We start from the raw sequence: 26,879 nt of genomic DNA, 5'->3' as shown, positions 1-26,879 counted from the left end.
CCGCGGCCGGAAGCAGGCGCCGCGGCCGGAAGTGGCCCCGCCCGCCGGATGAGCGCTTCCGGGTCAGAGTTCGCCGAGCTGCTCGCGGCCGATTCAAACCGCGGGCGGGGCCGGCGGGCGCTTAGGAGGCTGTGGCGACGGGGCGCGGCGTGAGGCCGGGGCCGCCTCGCTCCGACCGGGTCCCCGGAGTTCCCTGCGGCGGCGCCATGGAGCAGGCGGCGGGCGACCTGAAGCAGGCGCTGCCCTGCGTGGCGGAGGCGCCGACGGTCCACGTGGAAGTGCACCAGCGGAGCGGCAGGTGCGCCCGACCCCGAGCGGCGCCCGCGGAGGCCGCCGGGCCCCCGGAGGCTGGCACGGGCCACTTTCGCGGGGCTCCCGGGCTGGGGCAGAGCGGTGTGGCCCTGGGAGCCAGCGTTTCTCAGGCCCTTCCGTCGTGCGCAGTCCCCCGGCCTGGTGCCCTGCCGCGCGGGCCAACCCCCCACTAGCGACCTGGCGACGGGTCCGGCGAGGCTGGCGTCCAGAGGAAGGCGCCTGGGGCGGTGCCGTGGGCTTCACAGCCCCGCAGGCGGGCCGGCCTCTGAGGCTGTGAGCAGAATGTCCCGCTGAGCGGGGCCGCGGGCGGGCGCAGCGTGGTGGCCACGCTCCTCGGTGCGGGCTCGGAACCGGTCGGGGGTTGGCGGGGCGAGCGGGGCCGCGAACGCCTCGGCGTGAGTCCCAGGCCTGGAGCGCTTGTTAAAATGCAGACTCGTAACCTGACCCACAGCTAGAGAAGTCCCGTCTCGTTAATGATAGGAATAGTCAGCGTTCATTGAGTGCTTTGTTCCTAAACGCTTAGAACGGGTTCACTGATCTGCATCGCAGCTCAGTGTAGCAAGAACTCCTGCCGCTAATGCCCCTCATCTAACGGGGAGCCGAGCCGGGGCTCGGGGTCCTGGGGCCACTGCCTGAGGGCGAACAGCTGGCAGGCAAGCCGTGGCTCCAGGTTTGGTCACCAGGCGGCCCCTCCCTCCTGTACTCTTAAGGACTCTTAACTACTGCACTTTCAAGTGTCTGCCCTGATTATTTCTTTAAAATGATTGTTACAGTCTTGTTTTCTAACTTAGAACTGATCTGTGTGTTTTGTTTGCTTAGCACGGCAAAAAAAGAAGATATAAAACTGAGTGTGAGAAAGCTACTTAACAGACACAATATTGTGTTTGGTGATTACACGTGGACTGAGTTTGATGACCCTTTTCTGACCAGAAATCTGCAGTCTGTTTCTATTGTTGACACAGAATTGAAGGTGAGAGACCCACAGGTAAGTTACTAATTCCCAGTACCGGGATCTGGTTAACCGTTAGCTGAGTCCAGAATCGGTACCATGCATGGCAGCTTGCTGCTGTGGTCGGTGTATGTCAGACTGGTTTACTCGTGTGTCGGTTTGCCGATCAAAGCACTGGCTGGCTGGGAGTAGACATGGCCCCTGTGTCAGCCTCGACCAGTGCAGTCGGGAGGCACACCGGAAACCCGGGACTCGCACGGTGGGCTGCCCTGCTCAGCCTGCGTGCCTCCTGTCTCATGCTTTCCGTCAGCAACATGTATGGAGCGCTCAGCGTGTGGGAGGCCGTGGGAGGTATGGGACAACAGAGAGGGGGGGTGGGCTGGCCTTCTCGGCGCTTCCCCTGGTCCAGCAGAATTCATACCCCTCTGCTTACAGAGTTCATGTGTGGGAGCTGAGAGGGGCTTTGTGTGGGCATGTGGCTGAGTGGGGCAGCTCTGTCACTATTGTAGAAACAGCCCAACATGTCGGCTTTGGGACAGTGTGCCTGTAGTTTCTGTCTTAGAAGGAATCAGTTTGGAAGAATTGATATGGCACTGACATTTCTTCAACGAGGTGGACCTCCCTCTTATATTAGGACTAACATTTGTGGCGTTCTCGGAGTTTTATCCACACCGAGATGTGATGTTACTGTACTTGATTTTGGCCAGCCTGCGGGGAACCAGGGAGCTTTCCGACACTTGTGGAAGGACAGAGTAGCACAGCGTAACTGGGGGGCCTGGGTGCTCACCACGAAACATTTTAATGTTCTCATTTCTGAAGAAGTTTGTCTTAACAGATAATTATTGTCAACAATAATTGACAATTTGAAATATTTTAATTATCAGAGATGTCTGAACAAATCTGACACATTCACACCAAATATGATGAAATAACCATGACAAAGAATGAGGTTTCTATCTACCGTACTGGCATAGAAATGTCTCTATGCTCTAGTACTAAGTGGGAAAAGCACAGTTAGAAAACTGAGTGGTAGAATCGCTTTTTGGTCAAATGCGTGTGAGTGTGTTTGAGACTAATATCTATGAGGTTGGATGTAGGGAACTTACATTCTTCTATATTTGCATTTTTTCAACAAGTGTGTGTTGACTTTTGTAATTACAAAAGCAATAAAGTTGTTGTAGGACCCCAAAAGGGGAGGGAGGGGTACACATTTTAAAACGAACTAATAGTAAATCTGAAATACAATCATAGTCTTTCATCTAATCTAAAAACTGGTCTTTAACATTCTGTACATTCAATCTTTATTTTTGGACTTTGACACCTAATTTTTATAGCTGGAATTAAAAGCGAGTTATTTTCCGTGTGTACGTGTTTGTTTGGTTTCTCCTGCTCACAGCCCATCGACTTGAGCACGTGCACTATTGCCCTTCACACCTTCCAGCTGAATGAAGATGGTCCCAGCAGTGAGAACCTGGAGGAAGAGACAGAAAGTATAACTGCGGCAAATCATTGGCTTCTGCCCGCAGGTACTTGTGACAGTGACCGTGGGGGCAGTGTGCTGAGCCCACGAGGTCAGAGCATGGCACACCAAGGCGTGCCAAGTGGGTTAGCCAAGGAAATGGCCATTGTTTTGTAGGGTTTTAGGGTGTTTTAGCGCTTCTGAAATGGAAAGTAGATCACAGCAGAGGAAAGTGGGAATTCCTTTGGACGGGTCCTTGCAGATAGAATGCAACCTTGCTCTTTGCTGCCCAGTGGGTCCGTCCTGCCGGACCACTCCTCCCCCCGACCTTCTTCTTGGTGCTTCTCCAGAGACTTGCTGATGGGTTCTCGCAGGCAGAGTCCTGGGGTTAATTCACTCATCAGGTTTTATGCCGATGTCCTCACGGCTGGACTAGACCTGCCACTCTGCCTCGCCCAAGTGTTGGCTTGTGGGGAGAGTGGTGGGCCATGTCATAGCGCAGATCCAGAGAAGACAGTTGTGCATAATGATGACAAAAAGGTTACTCTTCCCCAGTTAATTATCGGTCAGAAGTCCTACGTCACTTGTGTTTATTTTGCGTCTTTAAAAAATTACCATCCCTGTAATCAGAATCTTAGCATGCCACGTGTGGCGCAGTGGAGCGCACATCGGTGGTTTGGCATTTCTAGCCGGTCGGTGTAATGCTTTCCTTAAGTTAGGTTTTTGTCTTTTTCTCAGCGGAATTCCATGGGCTGTGGGACAGCCTGGTGTATGATGTGGAAGTCAAATCTCATGTAAGTTGCCCGTTTTCCCAGAAGGCCCATTTGTAGTAGAATCGCTATAGTGTTGGTCTCCAGCACCGGGGAGCCCTGTGACACAAATGGGCTTTTGGGAACTGCTGCCCGCCAGCAGCCTGCGTCCTGCGTGTCTGTTCCCTAGGGTTGCTCCCAAGTGGAGTTGGTCTCTGGGGCGTCTCCTGAGGGGGAAGAGGGGTGCAGAAGGTGACGACAGCTTCTGTTGGGTTTTACTCCTAGGCACCCCCGGGGGCTGAGGGGCAGAGTGTGGGCAGACAGGTGGGCGGGATTCAGCGAGCACGATGTGGGGATACTCGAAGTCCGTACCCCATTCCTCTGGCCCCCGTCTGCTCTGGGAAGCCACCCTGAGCCCAGGGAGTCCTGGCTGCTGGCATCTTGTAGTAAGTGTGCTACGGGTGTTGGCCCCAAGGAAGAGGCGTCCCCCTTCTTGAACAGTCCCATCGTCATTGTGTGCGATGCTGGCATTTTACAGAAAAAGGCCGTGTTCCTCCTTTCCACTCGCGGTAATAATCAGCACGTACCCTCTTTGTCTCGCGTTAGCGTTCTGCAGTGAAAGCTTGTGAGGTGTGCAGGAAGCGACTGGCACGGCAGCCACGTGGAGCCACCGCGCTCCTTCCCTGCCGCTCACGTGGCAGCGCGTTTGGTGGCAGCCTCTGCCTGTCGGCACCTGTATCTGTATTTTCCTTTCTCCACTCAGCTCCTCGATTACGTGATGACAGCGTTACTGTTTTCAGACAAGAACGTGGACAGCAATCTGATCACATGGAACCGGGTGGTGCTACTCCACGGTAACGGCGCGGGGCTGTGTGTGGCGTCAGCGTTGTTCATAGCTCTGTCCGTCTGCGAGGAGTCACTGCGCTCCTGTGGTGGGGGCCACAGTTGTCCTCGAGTGCTCCTTGTCCCCGAAGCCAGTGCAGCCCCTGTCTGTGCGTTTGCTACCTGACCCTTCATTGGCCGCCATCCGATTACTGCCCTGTGACTTTTCCAGTATTACTAAACTTTTTGGTGAATTCTCTTATTGCCTCAACTGACCATAAACTCCTTGGGGTAGAAATTGCCGTGTATTTCTTTGTAGCTTTCTTAGAGCTTCACTTTGAGTCGTAAACTGCAGAAACCCCACTTCACAGAAGTTCTGTCTGAGTGTTCTCAGAGGAAGAGCGTGGGTGTTTTTCTTAACGTCACTGGATGGAAAGGAATCTAGGATACACAAATTATAGTGAGGTAGGAACTCAGAGTACCTAGCTTCTTTATACCAGTTAAGATGGTGTAAATGCTTATATGCAATCTTAAAAAAGGTATCTTTTAAATAGTAGATACCCCGGTACCTTGTCTTGATACCAGATTCAGAGTAGGCGATCAGTAGCTATTTCAATAAGTGAAATAAATTATTTTCCATTTAGAATTTGTTACATGTCCCCTTTTTGATTACTGAAAATGCTTGCAGAAACTCAGTTGAACGTGTCAGCATTTTCTGTTAGATGCAAGGCGTTGTAGGTGACATAGCAAGAAGCTGTACACACAAGGCCCTCACTTTGCCGCTCGATTAGTGTGGGTGCAGGCCCTGGTAGAGAGAGCCAGGAAGGCGGTGCTGCTGTGGGCCGCAGGCAGCACGCTTCAGGGCTCGAGTCCTGGTGTTGTCAGCAAAGGTGTATGGGGCTTGCGAAAAGTGCCTGAAGGCCTGGATTTCACGGGACATGTGGCGATGACGAGGGTGTCGGGGAAGCCGGGAAATGCAGCACTCAGAGCTGAGCGGCCCTTGGCCCAGAGGTGGGACTTTGTTGAGCAGTGGAAGCTAAGACCAGAGACACGAGTTCAAACTGGAAGAGAGAGGGAGAGACTTGTAAAGTGCATTGGTGATATTGCATGGCACTTAAACGCTGCTAGCAGACTTGTTTGTGAGTTAGCAAGCAGCGCTCGTAATACCATTCACAGCATCGAAAACTCTGCTCCTTCTTTCGTATTCTGTGGAAAAGACAGTTGCTGCTGTTTTCAGAAATTTGTCACAGCCCTGACTTCCCCACATCTGTGCTTGAATTTTGCTGCAGGTCCTCCGGGAACTGGCAAAACATCCCTGTGTCGAGCGCTGGCCCAGAAACTGACCATCCGACTTTCGAGCAGGTATCTTGGTGACTGGAGAGAGGGGAAGGTCCCTGCCTTTCATTTACAACAGTGGGAGCGGTCTCTGTTTGTTAATCGTTTTACATAAACAGCAGGTCCGTCTGTCAGTGTAAATCAACCAGTTCCTCTGTCATCAGCATCGTCTTGAGTTACGATTTCGATCTTTTTAAGTTTATGGACACTTGTTTGGTAAGCAGCACATGTCTGTCCTGGTGAGAGTGGCACATGTACCTCAGAGAACGTGTTTCTGCTCCTGTGGGTGGGATGACTCGTGGGTGTCAGCTCAGGGTACTTGACGTCCATGCTGGTGGCCTGGTCTGTTGTCACTTACTGGAGAGGCGTGGCCAAGCCTCTGATGGTGCACTTGTCTGTTTCAGTCTCCTCTGGGTTTGTAGTTTCATCACATTTGGATGAAATTAGTTTTCTCAACTAATTTCCCTGTCCCCCCTTTCTGGGAGTCCATTTATTTACATGTTAGACTGTCTGATATTATCCCACAGGCCACTGATGCGCCTTTTTTTTTCTCCGGGTTTTGAATTTTTCTTTGTTTCATTTTGGACTTTTTTGCAGTATCTACTTTGCTTTTAATTCCATTCAATGAAATTTTCATTTCTGAGAGCATATTTCTCAGAGGTTCTGTTTGGTTCCTTTTATACTTTCCATTCCCCTTTTCATTGTGTTCTTCTTAAAATCCTTGAGCAAATGGGTAATAGCCATTTTAATGTTCAGATAATTTTCTTTTAATGTGGACGTTGGGATTTGAAGTGTCTGAGTTACCTACCTGAAGTGTTCTGGTAGCATGTCAGTTATTTGCAATTTGGTATGATCCTTTTGAGGGTCAGTTTTAAGCTTTCTTAGAGAGGGGTCTAGGTGTCCTCTAGGGGCCGCCTGGAGTCTCAGCTGGACACCAGGAACGCATAATGAGTACTCTCTGCTCCGGCGACCCGGAATTTGAACACGCCCAGCCTGCTGTTCAGCTCACACAGGGGCACAGCCTGATGGCTTTCCCTGCTCATATGTGTCCAACTGTTCAGTAAAGACTCGAGGGACCCCGCGATGGTTTCTGGCACTTAATTCCTGAAAATCTCCCTCCGCTCTGGAACTCTGCTCTGCAACCTCCAGCTGCCTCAGGCTCTTTGAACTCTGACCTCTGTCTCCTCCACTTAGTATGATGGCCGTGCCCTTCCTGGGTCATGTCCCGGTGCTCCAGGCAGAGAGACAGGGTGCCTGCAGAGCTCACCTCATTTCCCTTCTCTCGGGTCCCAGTTCTCAGATGCCTCTTGGCCAGTGTCCTTTACAGACGTTTCGTTTATTTTGTCCAGTTTTCTAATTGATGAAGGCAAAGGGTTATTCTGGTACCTGCTACTCCAGTTTGGCTTTAGAAAAGGAAATGCTGTGAGGTTTACTTTTGAATATATTTTCTTTTCAAAATGTCTTGTATTTGTACATAGGAAAATTTCTTTATTTCAACTCTTTATTTTATGTTTAGTGACTTGGCCTTCATCTTAACATACTGTAGTGCCACCTGTGTTTTAAAGATCTCTAGGGACAGGTTTCTAAAACAGCAGAGTGAAGATGTTATTACAAGAAATAGAACTTTTCCCAGTACAGTCAGGCACCGTATGCTATGTTTCAGTCACCCACAGACCACATATACGACGGTGGTCCTGTAGGGTTACAACGGAGGTGAAAAACCCTCCCGCCTGGTGACATCACAGCTGTTTCACCGCACCCCTCACGTCTTTGTGGTGACCCAACCTACTGCGTGTTTCTGGTGAAAACACCTACTGCTCTGCCAATCGCATGAAGGAACAGCACATACAGTGACGTGCAGGGCGCACTGCTTGACATTGGCAATACACGGCTGCACTACTGGCGTGTGTGTTCAGTTTTTATCCTCACTTTACAGTGGACCCTCTACTGAGAGAAGTTTGCTGTGACACAGTGTGCGGGTTACGCCTCAGCAGCCTCCCCGTCTCGTGATCACATCCTCTCCTGTGCTGGACTGAGTCCCGTGATGTTTTACGTGGTGACGTGCTGCACAGGCCTGAAGCCCGGGCGTGCAGTGGGCTGGGCCGTCACTGATGTTCTCACAACAATGAAATCTCCTGACGACACATTTCTCAGAACGTATCCCATCATTAAGTGACACGTAACCATACCAAGAGCTGGAAACAATGTATTTATTTTGTGGCTCAGAAACAGCACACGAAACCTTTGTTGCTTCCTTAATAATCAAAATGCTTTATAATTAACTTTAATATTCAATCCAATCTTTATTTCGTTAGGGAGTCTGTCTCCCTTCTCTCTCTTTTGTAAACAACTAGTAAATGGTCTTTTCCTCTTTTTTTAGTGGAAAGTCAATGATACTTTTTGACAGTAATTTTTCTTCTGTGGGCTTTTGACAAGAACAAAACTGAAGACGGCCTAGGAGCCGGCTTCTCTCCCGCCTCAGTCTGGTTCCCTGTCTGAGTCTAGTGAGGACTCAGTGCGTCCGGATGTCTCGGCCACCTCCTGCGTGATGGGAGTGTTAGCGCTAGACTTCCATCCATGAGTGTGTGCTAAGGTCGTCCAAGCATTCAGAGCAGTAAGTGATTTTGTGCCGTCGTACTCGAGGGTTTTGTGGAAGGAAGAGAAAATGTTCAGCTCCAGTCTAAACTTGTGATGTTTATATATTGATTTGTTTGCTGGATTACTACCAATAATACGTTTTAAATGTAGAAATGTCAATTGCAAGTAGGTTAAAAATAAAAGGGGTTGTACTCTTGCTTTAATTCAAGTGAAGATATCACTCAGTGTGAAAAACCTTGCTTTGCTTCCACTAGAACTTTTGGTTGTGTCCTGTTAGATTTTTCACACTTAGCATGCAGGCTTCCTGACCCATCAGTTTGCTGTCAGTAGATACAACGATTGAACAAGTCAGTAGTTTCCGCAGGCAGGGCAGTGGGAGAACTGGGGCCAATCGTGAAGTGGGTGTCTTAACTCTTTTATCATCCTAGGTACCGGTATGGCCAGTTAATTGAGATAAACAGCCACAGCCTCTTTTCTAAATGGTTTTCAGAAGTAAGTATTAATATTCTAATTCTCTGGATTGTCGACCATGTTGTTGAAAAGGTGTCGTGTATATTAGGCAAACTTTCTGTGGGGCTTCCTTTCTGGTCAGAGGAAAGTTCCACAGCTAAACAGTAACGTGGAAATGGTCTGAGGCCCGAGAGCCGGGGCACATGTAAACCCGTGACTGGTGGGACAGCACATTCAGTGTTATCTGAGGAGGGAGGGGACCCCAAGTTCTGACCTGGGCTGCACCCCTCACCTAAGAATGCCCTCGGGCTCTGAGCCTCATGCCACCATCTGTGAATGGGGGCTTGGCAAGGTGACATCACGAGGGCCCCTGACCTCTGAAGCATTCTGCTGTGTCAGCAGGCCCGTCTGGCAGATGGGAGTGGGGACAGGGAGTGTCCATCAGGGGTTGCCTGGCCAGTTTACATGTTTGCAGCCGTGACCCATCTCATGGCTGGTATAAGGACAGCTGGGAAAGGGACAGTAAGAGGCAGGCAGACAGGTGTGCCGTGTGGCCCTGGAAGGGAGGCGTGTTGACTCAAGTCTTGGCGTCCTGGCACCTGAGACGGGGAGGCGGGGCTTTGGGTGGACCTCCTCCCCTGCAGGCCTGGCTTCTGGGACTCGGAGTTCTTCGAGGGCCATCAGGAGACCGAGCTTGTGGGGCCACTTGGGGTCAGCAGGGCCAGGCAGGGACAGTGGATGCATGTGTGCCCCAGGCAGTGTGACGAGTGCCTGGCAGCACTAAGAGTGTGTTGGTTCCAGAGTGGCAAGCTGGTGACTAAGATGTTCCAGAAGATCCAGGACCTGATCGATGACAAGGACGCTCTGGTGTTCGTGCTGATTGATGAGGTCGGTGTGTCCACCTGCGGAGTGGGGATCCCGGCTGCGTCAGCTCTCACTGCTACCCGGCCGCTGTCGGCACGCGCTGCCCTCCATGGCACCCCACATGTTGAGCTGGCACAGGCGGGCTCCTGCACACCCACTCATTTGTTCATTCACTCTCTCAGTGGATGTGTTTCGTGGCTGCCCTGTGGGGCCAGGCACGGTCATTTTTGACCCATTGCTCCGTCCCCACAGGTGGAGAGCCTCACAGCTGCCCGCAATGCCTGCAGGGCGGGCACCGAACCTTCAGATGCCATCCGCGTGGTCAATGCCGTCTTGACCCAAATTGATCAGATTAAAAGGTAATACAGTCACGTGCTGCTTAACAACGGATACGTTCTGAGAAATGCGTTGCTAGGTGATCCATCGTCTGTGAACATGACAGAGGCAGGAGGGCACCGCCCACTGCACCCCTGGGCTGCGTGCTGCAGCCTCCTGCTCCTGGGCCACAAGCCTGGAAGCGTGTGAGGGCACCAAGGACCGCAGGCAGTTGGAACACATGGTATTTGGGCAGCTAACGAGAGCCAGGGCACAGCGAGCACACGGTGTAGAAGGTGAAGTGTGTGCACGTGCACACACGTTTGGACAGGGCTCTGGGGGGAAAGAAGGAAAAAGGGAGAGAGTGGGAGAGGAGGGATGGAAAGACACCCAGGGAAATAAGCCTGAGATGAGAAATAATAAAGAAGACGAGGGAAACGGAAGGGAAATGAGCTTGAGCACAAGCGTGTGCAGGGCCGCCTCTGGCTCCCTCGCCAACCCCGGGCTCCCAGCCGCGAGTGGTGCCTGGTGGGAGGACAGCGTCCTGAGCCTCCCCATCCAGTCAGACCACCCAGAGCCAACGGTAAGGTCAGCGCTGTAGGCGGATCCAGCCTTTGCTCAGCATCGCCAGCAAACCTGTGTTTCTAATGCATCGTGACCTCATGGACCCACCATCACCGAAATGGTGTGAAGCAGTGTGTGGCTGTAAAGGACCAGACACCCAGTGACGTGACGTGACAGGTCGCAGAGAGGATGTGTGAGGGTCACAGACCTTTCTGCCCTACTCCACTTCTCCTAATGAAACATGCGTCTGCCGTGCAGTGTCGGCTCTTTGTCCACTTCTGAGTGGCGTACACTAACTGCATTTTAGGACTTATGCACTTTATAAAGTATTAAAATGGGAACCAGACCTTGGGCCTGGTGAAAACTTACGCCCTCCCTGCTGAGCAGCATAAAAGGAAGTGTGGGTGCTCTGTCCCCACGTGCCAGCACCATGGTGTGTGTTGCAGCTGAGGTGCTGACACTGGGCGGAGTGCCATCTGCTCGCCCTTCGTGGACCCAGGTGTCACATCTGCACCGTCCAGCCATGCAAGTCCAGGGCCTGTGCTCAGGACACCAGCATTCCCGCTGTAGGGAGCGAGCCCCACAGACCTGACTCCTGGGGCAGTGACGGCCTGAACCAGAACCCCAGCTGTTCTTCACGGGACATCCACGCTCCCTCCACCACCCGGCATCCTGCTTGTTCTCCGGTGTCTGCTCCCGGGGTGCCAGGGCTCCCGAGTGTTGCCCAGAAGCCAGCTCGTTGGATGTGCAGTGACAGTGACCACACTGCTCAGCAGTGTGTTGGCTCAGCCCTCGCCGCTGTTGGCTGTGGAGAATGTCTGGCTTCTTGGAGGTGTGCTTGTCTCCTGCACTCAGCTGCAGGGGCCTCCTGCTTCCCGCCCTCCCGCAGGCGAGCCTCGTGGGACGTGGAGCCCCTCCTTGGGGCTGCTTCTGTCCCTCCCTGATTGGCTGCTCCGTCTGGTTTCTGCCCCGTGCTCAGCCGAGTGCTCAGTTTTCTCTTCCTGGAACTTCCCTCAGCGTTTTCCTCCATCTTCACTCCTGACTACCTCAGTTTCTGCTGCCGGAGTTTCCCCACCGTCTCTTCAGGGGCCCTTGCACAGCCTGTTCGCAGCTTTCTGTCATCTGGCATTACTCATGGTCCAAGTGGGTGAGTCCCAGTCACAGACCTGTGTGTCCACCGTGAGCAAACGTCAGACACGCTCCCAGGCTGCTCATTCTGCACTGAAGCCCCAACTTCCTGGGTTCCCGTGACAACGATGGCTGCATCGTGCACCCGCCACTCAAGCCAGGACATGTCACCCTGACACTCCTCCTGTTGCTGGGTGTGTGGACTCGGGAAGCAGCAGAGACACGTGTTTGCCCGGTTTCTCTCGCCTGCCTTGCCTCATGTTGCGTTATACCCTGGTTCAGGCCCCTCTCTGGGTGACCCTTGCACGCCTGCCTCTATGCAGGTCAGATGCTTTGTAACAAACTCCCTCTGGGACGTGATTCCAGCCACATGCTCCCTCTGCGTCCCCACTCAGCTGCTGGGCTGAGCAGCCAGCTCCCCTGCTCTGCCCAGGCTCCTGGGACCCGTGTGCCCTGCCACAGGGCAGCACTCCTCATGCCAGCGTCCGGGTGAAGCCCACCCTCTCAGGTGCGTCCCCGGCCACACCTGTGTGCTACCAGCGGGCCCTGTGCCCACAGCCACCAGGCCCTGTGCCAGCCCATGTTGCTGAGCAGAGCAATGACAGTGGCCTTGTGGAACCTGGAAGCTAACGGAGAAGTGGCTGGTACTCGGGATAAATAATTCAGCTCCACCGTGTTGGGGTGACGGGACCTGTGAGATGAGCAGTCATGTCCCAGCCGAGCGGTCAGGGACACTCCACAGAGATGGCAGCTTCACCACAGTTGAAGGAGGCAAGGGAACAGTCAGCAGGAGTCTAGGAGAGCTTTCCAGAAGGCAGAGGAGCAGATGGAGCACAGGCCCCAAGAGTGTTCCTGGCACGTTGTGCTGTGGCCAGGACAGCCTAATGGGAGTGAGGGGTTCGGCAGTAGCTCGGGTGAGGGCCATGGGAGGCCTTGCGGGCCGGCGTTGGGACAGTGGGTGCGCCCAGCCCAATGATGGTGGTTGAACGCCCAGGACCTTCAAGGGCATGTGACACTCCCCGTGTAGGGGAGGCTATAGTCAGGTCACTGAGGCATGGGGTGACCGGTCCTTGCTCTTCTGCCTCCAGGCACTCCAACGTGGTGATTCTGACCACTTCCAACATCACGGAGAGGATCGACGTGGCTTTCGTGGACCGTGCAGACATCAGGCAGTACATCGGGCCGCCGTCTGCAGCAGCCATCTTCAAAATCTACCTGTCCTGTTTAGAAGAACTGATGAAGGTGCCAGGGTTTTCTTTCTTTGTACTGATCAGTCAGTAGATTTTTTATGTTTTCACAATTCCTGGCATAGCATAATAGGCCAGTATGGAATGAGGGCGTTTGACATGGCATTAACCCTTTAGATTGAGATTTTCAGTTTATTGTATCGGGCAGGTTGCACTAACAGAATTACGGCCACTGACTCAGTGTTTGCTTCCTTGAGCACAAAACGGTCACCACACGCCCTGATAGTTGCTCTCCCTGCAGGTGATGAGTGGGAGGGGTGGGCTGTGGTCAGCCTTCCCAGCCTGGCCCGGTTCTCACAGCCTTTGCAAGTGACCCACTCTCTGGGCTTCCGTTTCCTCCCTGGAAAGAATAGTAGTGTTCCTGGTTCACAGGTCATAGTTCACAGGGAGGCCATCCTGACTGGAGGTCATAGTTCACGGGGAGGTCATCCTGACTGGAGGTCTAGTTCACAGGGAGGTCATCCTGACTAGATGTCATTGCTCACAGGGAGTTCCTTCTGACTGGAGGTCATAGTTCACAGGCTGTCATCGGTTGCAGTGTTTGTGTCCCTTTGGTCACGAGTTTTAGCGATGGCCATGAGCACAGCAGCAGTGAGTGTGGTGATGGTCACTGTCAATCTCTTGTAACTCAGTCTAACGGAGCTGCCGTGTGCCTGGTGCCAGGAGCTCCGGGCACTCGGGGGACGGGCGGTAACCATCCCAGCCCACAAATGGGCGTTGACATGGTGATCACAGTAATGGCGTCATTGTAACTGCTGGTGGGGTGGGATCGACGACCCCAGCCTGCAGCCACCACCTGGCACCGTGGACCTGGGGCCCCAGCATCCTCAACAAGGATGGCACAGCATCTGCGACGGGGGCGGGAGCTGGTCTCAGCACTGGTCTTGGAGCTGGGCCGTGCTGGCCTGGTGTGCACATCCGGCCTGCTTTCTGGCGTGGGAGATGGAGCGGGGCCCTGAGGAGCTTTAACGCAAGTCCCAAGTGACAGGCAGAGTGTTGTGCCGCAGTGTTGCTGCCCAGGAACCAGTGCGATGGCGGGTCCAGCTGGAGGCCACCGAGGGCCTTCAGTGTGGTGTCGTGCTCACACTTGTGCTGTGAGTCCCGGGGCTGGGTAAGGTTACAAGTGCACAGTCTTCCTGGGAGCTGAGCGTGTGTCTAGACAGCTTGTGGTAAGTTAAGGCATTCCGATGTTGCCTTGGAGATTTGGCCAGTCCTGAAGGCATGTGACTGTGGTCCTCTGTCAGGAGCCTGCCGTCTGCCATGCTCACTCAATTAATGTTGGACGGCGTGTGTCAGTGGAGGGGCAGCCGGGAGCCTGAGGCAGGCAGGAAAGTCACAACACACCGAACGCGAACTTCTGAATTTACCCATGACCTTCATCAAACCTCCAGCATGGGCTTTCTCCTCTCCGGGTTCCCAAGTCGAAACAGTTCATGTCCGAATTCATTAAGTAGTGGTCATTTGGTCATCATGGCAGCCTGACAGTTCAGTGTGGTGACTGGCAAAGAGTGTCCATTGTACAGTCATGTGGTCTGCATGGCGAACACGGTGGCTCAGCTCCTGGGTCTGTCATTCCACCGAGTGAGGGTCTTATCTTACAAACAGCAAACAGACCCTACTTGAAAGGCAGGTCAAGTCCTGGCTCCCGGGCCCAACTCTGCCATCTAGCTTGTGACACGTCCTTGAAACCGAGTAACAAACTGGACTCCTGCCCGGACATGCGGTGACGACACATTTTGGCCAAAAGCACAGAGGAGACTGGGTCACTGCTGGGTTCTGAGACGTGTTTTATTTGTGTTGTTTAAGAAGCGTGTGGGGTGGGGTGGGGACAGGTGTGCACGCGCACCCACGAGGGGAGCGGGGAACCAGCCTGTTTCCTGGTCGGCTGTGCATGGGAAGTGCTCTCTGTTTGCGTTTCTGTGAGACGTGATTTGGTTTGTGTTCGCTCACTAAGTGCTGTCCTGTTGCTGACGTGTGCGTCCCACCCTGTCCCCAGTGTCAGATCATATACCCTCGCCAGCAGCTGCTGACCCTCCGTGAGCTGGAGATGATCGGCTTCATTGAAAACAACGTGTCGAAGTTAAGCCTCCTTCTAAGTGAAATTTCAAGGTGCGATTGACCTCGTTTTTGTAACCAAGAAGAAAAGTCCATTCACTACAGTAATGGGGTAGTCTTAATTGACTGTAGCCATCTGGGTAGTGGTTTGGGGGTCAGAGGAAAGGAAGTTGAGTCCTGAGTCATCACACACAGGCTGGGGGAGCCCCCTCGTCCCCGAGTTCCTGGACCAGAGGATGGAGGTCCACTGCCCTCCCGAAGGGGCCATCAGCTAATGGGAAAAAGTGCTACGCTTATATCTGCAGACTGATGTTCAAATTGAGGTTTTCTTGGTGCGTTAATGATTTCTTAAGCAATATCTGTTAAATGTTTACAAATTGGCAAGGAGAAAATAAGAGAAGCTTTTCCTTAAATTAGCAAAGGAAATAACTGCAGGGTTATATGCTTGGTGCTTTGGGAAAGAAAAGACCGTGTGTGGTCCTGCCCTGGGCGCCAAGAGACGCGTAGCACGTGAACACCGGGAGTCTCTGGCACGCGTGTGAGGCCCAGGGCTGGTAGCGCTTTCAAGGCCTCTGGTGACATTGGGGGTCAAGGGAAGGTGGGAAATGGAGCAGTGTCTCAGAGGACAGTTTGAATTCGGATAAACTGGAGAGAAAATGGGAAGGTCATGGGCACCGTGTGTGTAGGGACCTCAGGTGGGTTGTACTGCAAAGAGCAGGTAATGGCACTGGGGGCGCTGAGGGCTGAGGGGGCAGCTTCCGAGTTCTGACCAGCGAGTCTGAACTTTATTCTGAGACCGTGAGGCACGTGGAAGCTTTTGAACAAAGCATGAAGAATGGTATTTTTCAAAGGTGTTTTTTTTCGGATTATATGGTGAAGTGGTTTAAGTGGTGGAAATGGGACGGGGGTGCAGTTCAGAGCCTTGGACAAAAGTTACTGAAGACGTGAACCAGCCTAATTGCCTGGGTAATCTGTGCTGCGAGCCGTGCCCACCGCATCAAGCTCTGTGCCTGGCACTCTCAGGCAGGCGGGCATCCGGTCCCTGAGCACAGCGGCGCCTGTGGGTGACATGTCAGGGCAACAGGGACCCCGTCCCACCTGAACGGTAGCTGAGGACTCAGGGAGAGCAGCCCCACTCCAAAGGCCGTGGGAGAAGGGACATTCAGAGACTGGGGTGGGAAACTAGCCCTGACACACAACTGTTTGTGCGGACTGACGTCCCCAAACTTGGTTATGTTCACAGGAGGAGCGAGGGCCTCAGCGGCCGTGTCCTAAGAAAACTCCCGTTTCTGGCTCACGCGCTGTACATCCAGGTGAGTGTTCCGCAGCCACCCTCGCCTCTGGGCACCCTCCTCACCCACTCTTGCAGCAGGGTGTGACCTCGCTGGGAGTCACACTGAACACCGTTGGGATGTCTGCCTTCTTTTCCTCCATTTCCAAAGGGACAGGCTCCTGGGCAGTAGGAGGCGTTGACCTTAACGGCGGGGCCCTCTTGAGCCCTTTGGGAGGAGGTGGCCATGCTGGGCTTGACTCACACAGGACAGCTGTGGAACCGCTGCCCAGAGTCGTCCCCTCTGTTCTCTGCACCGTGGGTAGGATGGGTGCAGCCAGTGGCACCCCAAGGGCGAGGGCCACCCCACAATGCCTGTGTATTCTTCCAGGCCCCCACCGTCACCATTGAGGGCTTCCTCCAGGCCCTGTCTCTGGCAGTGGACAAGCAGTTTGAAGACAGGAAGAAGCTTTCCTCTTGCACTTGATCTGGGCTCCTCCACCTGCGGTTTTCAAATAGTGAACACAGTGAGCGACACTGCCCTGGAGATCTCCATATAACACGGCTGGGCCTGCAGAGCCAAGCGTTATTGATGGAAGTGTGTTGCACTTACATACTTCCAATGCACATTAAAGGCACGTGGCCTGTCATTTTCACTGTCTGAAAGGGTCGTACTTCAAGGTCTATTGTCTGTAAAGAACTGTCTAGATGTTTTTATTTCATCCTTCCGCCAGTCGATCAGACACAAAATGCTGACAAATTTTGTTTAATAAAGATGATTAATATGGTTAGGGAAACAAGGATTTGATTGTAGCATTAAAAATGTACACGTCACTCAGGATAGAAGGCGGCATTTGCTCTCTGACGTGAGCTTGTTTTCTTTAGCGCACATCTCCAAGACTACTTCATGAATAAGGAAAACCTATTCCTGTGTCCTAGAAACCGAGAAAAAATTCTAGGTAAAGTGTTCCATGCAGTAGTCAGACATGGTCCTCTGTGGGAGAGCTGCAGCCCTCAGCGTTCAGTTGAAACGTGTGTGTGGAAACGCCCCTCATAACCAGCATTATCATAGCTCAAATGAGTCACGTTCACAGATGTGAAATAAATTGGCTGATAATTGGTATATTCCACCAATTATGTATTAGAATATTATGTTTGCTTTTGTCTCGTGCTAAAATAAATTTCATATTAGTGTTTTATACATATTTTTAAAGAACATTTTACCTTTTGTTACATCTTTTTAAGTATTAAACTTTTTCCAGAATGTTCTCATTTTGTTTCTCTTATCACTCTCGAATGCTTTGAATTTTATTTAAGAATTGCTCACACGATTACTTAACTTTTAGCCTGTTTTATGCTTTGAGGGAGAAGCACAGAAGAAGCTGTGCCCATTTCATGGGAGCTGCACACAGCCATGGGGAGGGGTTCTCAGGCTGGCGGAGGAGGACCCCCCAGGTCGTGGCACATGCAGGTTTCGTCCCGGGGCCAGCTGTCATCCTTGGCTCCAGCCAGATGCAGAAGCAGATCTCATGAGTCCTGTCTTGGAGACCAGAGCCTGGCTCCGGTTTCCTGAAGACCTTGAAATGGGGTCTGTGGGCACTGGGGCAGGAGGGGGGCACTCCACGCTGCAGTATTGGGGCTGAAGCAGTTGAGGACTGTGAAACAACTTCATTTCACAGGTTTGCTGCTGAAATGCCCAATGTCTGGATATCCAGGTGGAAGGAAAGGCCCTGAGAAGAGGGAGAGTACAGGCTCTGTGGCTGGTGAGACACACGGTTAGGGAGACAGACCAGGGAGGAGAGAGCCGAGAGAGGGACGGGGATGGGGACAGATGGGGTGGGGCCTTGGAGCCCTGTGGGCTGAGGATAGGAGATCTGGGTGGGGGCTCCACCACATCTAGACACATTTCCCAGAAAGTGGCTTCCAGAGGTTCTGTTCTGTGGGTGTGGCTGATGTGACTGCCCGTGGGCCACTAGAGGGCGGCACCGCTCTGTGGGACAAGGCTCCCCGAGACCCCAGGGTGGAAAGACTAGTCAGCAGAGGTGGCCAGCCAGGCCAGGGGTGTCTGTGTGCATGTATGTGCACGTGTGTCTGCCTGTGAATATGTATATGGACATCTGGGCATGCGTGACGGGGAGCAGGGCATGGGAACATAGGTATTCTCGGCCCTTCGTGCCTCCCCAGAACCTAGCTCACTCGACAACATGGGCCGGCCATCTTCACACCCACCTTTCCTTCCAGGGGAGGCCCCTGCTTGACATGGGTAGGCCAAGGCATGAGGTGGGGGTCACATCTGGGCCCCCAAGCCCAGATGCGGTACCTGGCTCCTGGCCTGGCCCAGGCTGTGGTGGGCACTTTGTGGGATGGGATGCAGCCAAAATCCCCAAATGCACGTCACAGGGCGTGGCTGGCTACTCCCACTGGCCCAGGGCCAGGATGCAGTGGGGCTGCCACGCCCACGAGGGGCAGGTGTGTGAAGACGGTGCCCTGCTCCTGGGGTGCTGTGGGCCAGAGCGCTGCCCAGAAACTCCACGGGTGATGAGACCCAGCGGGCGCAGGTGAGCGCCGGTCAGGAAGCCGTGTGTGTGTGACCCTGGTCCTTTGTGAGTCCTCCAGAAGAGGGCACGAGCCCTGGCCTGGGGCCCCAGGGGCTGCTGCAGCTGTGAGGCCACACCTGGCACAGGCGTGGGGACATGCTAACGGGACCACCGCTCAGCCCAGCCTGAGGGAGTCCACGGCCATGCCAGGGTAGTCGGTTTCTGCAGGATCCATGTGAGTGCACATCAAGAACAGGTCACCTTGTGCCCTGCCCATCATGGGGAGGTCAGTTTCTGAGGTTTCTCCTTGGCCTTCCCACGAGAATGGCTCTTACCTGCAGGCCAGGACCCACAGTTGGGGGTCACCCTGACTGCCAGGTTTCAGTCCCAATGACACATGGGGCTGGGGAAAGACTGGAAGCTCCCACTGTACAGGGGTTCTGGTGCCTCATCCCCTGCTGCCCCGGGCCCCTTCCGCACAGGCCTCGCGGCCAGAGAAAGTGGGCACACAATTAAGCTTTTTGAGGGGAGGCGTGGTAAAGCCAATGCCTAACTTTGGGAAAATGACTCTGGGGTGGTACCGTTGGGGGCTATCGCGACGAGCTGATAGCCCTCACCCTGGGAAAGATGAGGTAGCGTAGCAGCAGGTAAAGGGTAGGGTAGGCTGAGAGGACATGCCAGGAGATTGTGGCGGAGATGGTGCTGCCCAAACCCCGCCCCTGCTCCATCAGCACACTTTCCCAGCTTCCCTGAGTGGGTGTGGCCTGTGGGAATAAAGGGGTGGGATGCGCGTGGCTTCCAGGGACAGGCGACTGAGCCATGTGTGGAAACTGGTACAGCCTCCCCAGGCTGAGCCTGACTGAGTGAAGGGGAGCAGCCCCACCCCGCCACCCCCAGTGTCAGGAGATAGACCTGATACCCCTGAGTCCAGCCATCACACCTGCTGTGGATATGGCACAGGGCAGAAAATAATACATAGGAAGGAATGTGATGATGACATGCCCTTGCACCTGAGGCCAAGGAGCCCAACACTCGCAAGCCCCGAGTGCCTGGTATGAGACACCACTTCATGGCCCAGGTAAGGAAGCAGCTGCGCCCCATGGATGCACTTCTGTCACTCCTGTCACCATGATGCTGCTGCTAGAATTAGCTGAATGATCATTTGTTACTGGACACCTTCCTCTGCTATCACCTGCGTTATCTTTTATGATGGGAAAATTTCCTCCTCTATCACATATTTATGACTGAAAATGTTTTCTCAAAAAATCTGAGTTATCATTTTTAATGAAAACATTTTGTTCTCTATCACCTGAATTATTTATGACTGGAAATGTATCTCTATCACCTGAGTTATCACTGATGACTGGAAACCTTCTTCCTCTATAACCTGAGTTGTCATTTATGACGAGAAATCTTCTTCCTCTATATTTTGAATTATTATTTATGACTGAAAACCTTCCTTATCAATCACCTGAGTTATCATTTATGACTGGAAATATTCTTCCTCTTTAAATTATCATTTATGAGTGAAAACATTTTGTTTCTAGCACCTGAATTATCATTTATAGCTAGAAATGTTCCTCTATCACAAGCATATTACTTATGACTGAAAATTTTATTCCTCTATCACCTGAGTTATCGTTTATGACTAGAAACCTTCTTTCTCAATCATCTGAGTTACTATATATGACTGAATACATTTTGTTCTCTTATCATCTAAATTATAATTTCTGACTGGAAATATTTCTCTATCCCCAGAGTTATTTATGACTGGAAACATTCTTTCTTTATAACCTGAGTTATCATTTATGACTGAAATCCTTTTTTCTCAATCATCTGAGTTATTTTTATTTTTGAAAATGTTTTGTTCTATATCATCTCAGTTTTCGTAGATTACTAGAAACTTTTTTCAATTGTAACTTGAATAACCATTTATGACTGAAAAGCTTCTTTCTGAATCAACTGAGTTAGTATTTATGATGGAAACAGTCATTCTCTACCACTTGAAACATCATTTATAATGGAAATGTTTCTCTACCACCTGAGTATCATTTATGACTGAAAATGTTATCACCTAAGTTATTAGTGATGACTGGAAGCCTTCTGCTATCACCTGAGTTATCATTTGTGACTGAAGACATTTTGTTCTCTATCACCTGAATTATCATTATGACTGGAAATGTATCACTACCACCAAGTTATCCTTTATTACTGGAAATCTTCCTCTACAACCTGAGTTATCATTTGTGACTGAAGACATTTTGTTCTCTATCACCTGAATTATTGTTTATGACGGAAATGTGTTTCTCTATCACCTGAGTTATCTTTTATGACTGGAAACATTCCTCCTCTATTAACTGAGTTAACATTTATGACTCAAAAATCTTCTTTATCAATCATCTGAGTTATCATTTATGACTGAAGACATTTTGTTTTCTATCACCTGAATTATTTTTTATGACTAGAAACTTTCTTCCTCTATAACCTGAGTTGTCATTTATAATAAACTCTTCTTTCTCAATCATCTGAGTTGTAATTTATGACAAAATATTTTGTTCTCTATCACTTAAAATATCATTTATGACTGGAAATGTATCTCTATCATCTGACTTATCCATTATGACTAGATAGCTTCTTCCTCTATAACCTGAGTAATATTTTACTACTGGAAACATCATTCTTCCTCTCTACATTGAGTTATCATTTATGACTGAAAACCTTCCTCTATCACCTGAGTTATCGTTTATGACTGAAACATTTTGTTCTCTATCACCTGAATTATTATTTATGACTGGAAATGTGTTTCTCTATAGCCTAAGGTATCTCTTATGACTGGAAACATTCCTCCTCTATTAAGTGAGTTATTATTTATGATTCAAAAACCTTCTTTATCAGTCATCTGAGTTTTCACTTATGACTAAAGACATTTTGTTCTCTATCACCTGAGTCATCATGTATGACTGGAAATGTTTCTCTATCACCCGCGTTATCATTTATGACTGAAAACCTTTTGTTCTTTATCACCTGAGTTATCATTTATGACTCCATAGATTCTTCCTCGATTACCAAAGCTATCTATGACTGGAAATATTCTTCCTCTGTAACCTGAGTTATTTATGACTGAAAACTTTCCTCTATCACCTGAGTTATCATTTATGACAGGAAACATTCTTCCTCTTAACCTGCATTGTCATTTATGACTGAAAACCTTCTTCTATAACATGTATTTTCACGTATGAGTGAAAACATATTGTTTCTACCACCTGAATTATCATTTATGACTGGAAATGTATCTATCATCTGAGTTATCCTTTATGACTAGAAACCTTCTTCCTCTATAATCTGAGTTGTCATTTATGACTAGAAACATTCTTTCTCTCTAAATTGAGTTATCATTTATGACTGTAAACCTTCTTCCTCTGTCAACTGAGTCATCATTTGTGACTGCAAACATTTTTCTTCTATAATCTTGGTTATCATTTATGACTGATTACCTTTTCCCTCTATAACTTCATTTATCATTTATGACTGAAAACAATTTCTATCATCTGATATGATTTATGACTGGAAATTTTTTTCACTATCTCCTGACATACTATTTTTGACTTGATAAGTTATTTCTCTATCGTATGAATTATTTATGATAGGAAATTGTTCATTATCTGTCACCTGAGTTATCATATAAGACTGGAAAATTTCTTTCTCTATTACTTCTGTTACCATTTTTGATTGAAAATTTTCTATTTCTATTAACTTACCCTTTATGAAGTTATAAGTTATCCTTTATAAAGGAACCTCTGTAATCAGAGTTTCCATTTATGACTAGAAACCTTATTTTTTTAGACATTGGTTATCATTTATCACTCGTGCTTTGAATTTTTTTCTATGTGTCCTGATTAATTATTATGACTTAAAATTCTTTTTTTCTCTATCGATTGTTAAAGAATTCTTTTTTTCTCTATAAACTGCGTAAAGAAGACTACCCTTTTTCCCTTTTACTCAACTTCTCACTTATGCCTGGAGACTTTTATTGTTTATCATCTATGTTATCATTTGTGATTGAAACCTGTTTTTCTCTATCACTTGAACTATTAGGAATTATTGGAAACCTTTCTTTTTCTATCATCTGTCTTATCATTTATAATTGGAAATCTTTCTTTCTCTATCACCCCAGTTGTATTTTTGACTAGGAACCTTCTTCCTATATTACCTGAATTATTATTTATGACTGGAAACCTTTCTCTATCATGTAGTTATCATTTAAAACTGGGAGCCTTTTTTATGTATAACTTCACTTACTTTTTATGATTCGAAACCTTCCTCTCTATCCCATTAGTCATTATTTATAGCTTAAAACGTTATTTCTCTATGACTTGAGTTATAATTTATAACAGGAAACAGTCTTTCTCTATCATCTGATTTATCTTTCATGACTTGAGTCATTATTTTTCTGTCACCTGAGTAATCACTTATAAATGGAGAACTTTTTTCTGTGTCACCCTAGTTAATATTTATGACTAGAAATCTTCTTTCTCTATTACCTGAATTATCATTTATAACAGAATCTTTTTTTCTTTCTCACCGGAGTTATCCTTTAAGGCTAGAAAGCTTTCTTTTCTATCATCTGGCTTATCCTTTATGGCTGGGAACGCTCTCTATATATCACCTGTTATCATTTATAACTAAAAACATGTTTTTCTATCAAGTGAGTTATCATTTATGCCTGGAATTTTCCTTCTCTATCACTTCACTTATCGTTTATGACATGAAATCTCCTCTATCTTCTGACTTATCACTTATGACTGGAAATCTTTATTCTCTATCATCTAATGTAATAATTTATTGATGGAAAACTTCATTATCACTTGAGTTATCGTTTATGACCAGAAACTTGCTTTTTCCATCACTTGCATTATTTATTATTGGAAACTGTCTTTCTCTATCACACAAGTTATCATTAATACTAGATACATTCTCTCCTTATCTGGTGAGAATCATTAATGATTAGAAACCTTTCTTTTCCTCTCACCTAAGTTATCACATGTAGTAGGAACACTTTTTTATCACCAGAATTATCATTATGGCAGGAAACCTTATTTTTATCACCCAAGTTATCATTTATAACTGGAAAACTATCATGTGAGTTAACATTTATTAATTGATACATTTCTTTTCCTGTCACCTTTTCCTGTTGTAATCATTTATGACTGCAACCTGCTTCTCCATTATGTGACTTATCATTTATGACTAGAAACCTTCTTTCTTTATGGTTTGAGTTATCATTTATGGTGAAGATCTTTCCCTGTCTTGAGTTTTCTTTTATGAACACTTTATGTTCCCAGAGCTCTATACATTGCACACCTTGTTTTATTTTTAATGGTTTCTTTTCTTACGTCCATAGTGTTTTCATGGAGAAACAAAAGGCATTAAATAGAAGTTTGAGAAATATAGCTATGACTTCATGTCCTAACCTATGGTACTTTCTGTTCGAGATTGAATCGGTACAGATTTTTTACCTTCCCTTTATTTTCATTTGCAGTTATTTGGGAAAGAGCGCTATAAATATTTCTTCCAATATCATGTACTTAGTAGACTTATAAAATGCCATACAAGGTGAAATTGCTCAAAGCAACACAATATGTTATCAGGTTATCTAAGAAAGTTGACGTTATTCCTAATGTATTTATTTAGTCTTTTTGAGGCATTAAAAACAAGAGGCCTTCTTTCAGCCATCTTTTGGTGGGTTTTGATGAGCAATTGTTCTAACATGTTTGTTTTGTTTCTTCTCTTTGAGTTTTTCAGAAAATACGGCTCACTTGCATGGCGCTGTTCTGTTGCTTCCTAGCTGTGTGCATTGGCAGTACGCTCCTGCTCCTGCCTTTGTCCTGGGTCTTGGGCACGAGGCACCCACTCAGCTCTCCCTGGGCTGGGGTGGAGACTGGAGTTCCCGGAGCAGCTGGTGTTGCATCCACAGCTATGCTAAAGACGTGTGATCAGAACTTCATTGACAAGAGGGGGCCTCAGACCCTTAGTGGATCAACTCTTTGCTCCAATTGCCCAGAGCCACAAATCAACCGTGTGGAACGCAAGGCCAGGCCCCAGGGGCGCTGCTGTTTGCTGGGACACACCGGCCTCCCAGGCAGGGTGTCTGCTCTGGTCACAGAGGAGAGTAATTATATCCAGTGGGTCTTGGGGCATCTGGGTAGCTGTTATTTTGGAGAGGCAGAAGCGCTCTATCCACTGACACACTGGGGGTGAGCCACCTAGCCACTGGGAAAGGCTACCACCGGCTGGCCAGTGCCCCTCATTCTAAGCTCTGTGACCCCAGGTGGCTCTGTGGAAAGTTTCTGTGGAGGGTGCATTTGCTCTGGCTTTATACGAGTTTTCAGAATCACACAGGTGGCTGGCTTAGGGGACGCTGGGTGGGGCCTCCCTGCCATGACCAGGCAGCTACTTGGCCTGAGCCCAGAGCCCATCTTCAGACAGCAGAAAATACGAATGTGGTTCTCTGGCTCTGTGACCCCAAGTGCACTTTTGCTGAGCCTGCAGCTGTGCCAGGAGCAGATGGGGACTCTTCTTCCCTCATTTACCGACTGGCGTCACCTGTCATGCTGGGTGGCGGGTGCATCTGTGTGAGGAGCTCCAGCCTGTGTTCCTGGGGCCTTGCTCGCTGTGGTCCGGGGTGTGGGCTGATGTGGCCGGCGGGACACGCTCTGCCTGCTGTGGGCTATTCAGGTTACTCTCTGTATTTCACGTCCTTGTGTCGGTCGAGAGAACCTAAGTCAGAGTTACTGGTTCTGAGGACCTGAGTACCCACCTGTGTGTATAGATCGGCGCCCCCATGGAGACAGCAGTGACTGTGCAAGAGAGGCTGCAGGACAGACGGATGGCGCGACTTGGGCTCCACGGCCCTGGTCAGCCCCAGGCAGCTGACCTCACACAGCTGTGTGCCCACCAGCACACACACACACAGTCTCACATGCGCATGTGCCTGGATGAGCTTCCCGGTGTCTCTGAACAGAAGTGTTGGCCCATGGCCGCCATGCTCTCTCTGGTGTGGACTTGACACAGTGGTGAGGTGGCCACTCTGTCAGCCCTATGCACAGCTGCAGGCCAGCGGGATGGGCTTAGAAACCCCCATCTGAGTTGCAAGGGAGCTGTGGGCTGGCAGGTGTCCATGGCCAGCACGCAGTGGCTTCTCCCTCTCCCAGTGTGGGGCTTCCAGATACTTCCAGACGTTGGGTCAATGTTTTCCCACCTGATTGGCCCCCAGGCAGAGCCTCGGTGCCCCTCCTTACCCCAGTGGGCTCTGTCCTCCGTGCGCTCAGGGCCTGGTCACTGCCACCCCCATAGTGCCCGTGGGCCATCCCTGTCTCTCCCGTCCGCCCTATAAGCCTCAGGCAACCCGGCCACACACTCCCACTTGAGGATAAAAGGCCGACTTCTGAGTGGCCATCAGTGTTCCCGGCAGGGTTCACCCCAAACTTGACTAAGGGGCCAAATGTAACTGCTGGTCATTTCTTTAAAAAACCCTTTCCTTTTGGTTGTTTCAGGGAAGAGCCTGTTTCTCCTGCTGCCGGGCACCTTCAGCGCCACAAGTGAGTAACTGTCCTCCCAGTAGCCCTGACAGCAGGAGCCTTCAGGGAACGTCACCACGGGAGGTGGGGAGCGCCTGCTCAGTGACGCCACCAGGACAGCAAGCTGTTGCCACGTCTGCTCTGGGCGTCAGCGTCAGGGAGCACAAGTGGCCGTTTCCCAAGGTAAGAAATGTCAGCGAACTTCAGGCCCACACTCTCCACGGCACAGGCTGGTCTCAGCTGGGGACCAGCCCCTCCGTGTGAGGGCAAGGGGTCTGCACCTGCCATGCGGGGCCTCCTGTCCAAGATGGACTGGCCGGGGGTCCTGCCCTCAGGGGAAGGGGCAGCGCTCCTGAGGACGCCGCCATCCTGCCTGTCTGCTCTTTCTGGCTCAGCCTACTTCCCTTTGCATAAACTTAGCAAAACTGGCTCCTCCTTCCTTCCAGACACGTCTGTCCTTGGGTCTGTGCGATGGTGCCAAGAAGCCATGTCGGCTCAGTGAGAGCGAACCCCTTTCGCAGACATTAGTGCTCAGACGGAGGGCACCGGCCACCCTGGGCCCACACCTCTGTCACACGCTGCTTTCCTTCTCAAAGGGACAGAGTGATCTGCCCACAGGACATGGTGACTATGTGGCCTGAAGCTCAG

The 26,879-nt window shown here is 50.1% G+C and overlaps 1 protein-coding gene across 2 annotated transcripts; it reads left to right on the top strand.

Annotated features, from left to right (window-relative positions):
- Positions 1–64: 64 nt before the first annotated feature.
- Positions 65–17,385, top strand: TRIP13 (thyroid hormone receptor interactor 13). 2 transcript variants are annotated; one of them, XM_019744580.2, is made up of 13 exons: positions 65–298; positions 1,132–1,297; positions 2,658–2,787; positions 3,459–3,514; positions 4,233–4,323; positions 5,581–5,653; positions 8,653–8,716; positions 9,476–9,562; positions 9,791–9,897; positions 12,634–12,787; positions 14,789–14,901; positions 16,091–16,160; positions 16,509–17,385. In XM_019744580.2, the coding sequence occupies exons 1-13, from the start codon at positions 207–209 to the stop codon at positions 16,602–16,604; spliced, it is 1,299 nt and encodes a 432-aa protein (XP_019600139.2). In that variant the 5' UTR covers positions 65–206; the 3' UTR covers positions 16,605–17,385. The 2 variants fall into 2 exon arrangements, with proteins under 2 accessions (XP_019600139.2, XP_074185246.1); XM_074329145.1 differs by having other exon boundaries at positions 1,132–1,282; positions 16,509–16,750.
- Positions 17,386–26,879: the final 9,494 nt, after the last annotated feature.

This window comes from Rhinolophus sinicus, linkage group LG03 (assembly GCF_036562045.2).
Source record: "Rhinolophus sinicus isolate RSC01 linkage group LG03, ASM3656204v1, whole genome shotgun sequence".
NCBI classification, from domain to species: domain Eukaryota; kingdom Metazoa; phylum Chordata; class Mammalia; order Chiroptera; family Rhinolophidae; genus Rhinolophus; species Rhinolophus sinicus.
Note: the sequence above shows the minus strand (reverse complement) of the source record. Positions and strands in the feature narration are given on the sequence as shown.

What these genes read in the sequence shown, in the direction of transcription:
- TRIP13 (XM_019744580.2), top strand. Translation starts at nt 207, where the DNA reads ATGGAGCAGGCGGCGGGCGACCTGAAGCAGGCGCTGCCCTGCGTGGCG. An exon ending in CCGGGTGGTGCTACTCCACG is followed by an intron (nt 4,324 to 5,580) that starts GTAACGGCGCGG and finishes ATTTTGCTGCAG; the next exon opens with GTCCTCCGGGAACTGGCAAA. An exon ending in CTCACGCGCTGTACATCCAG is followed by an intron (nt 16,161 to 16,508) that starts GTGAGTGTTCCG and finishes GTATTCTTCCAG; the next exon opens with GCCCCCACCGTCACCATTGA.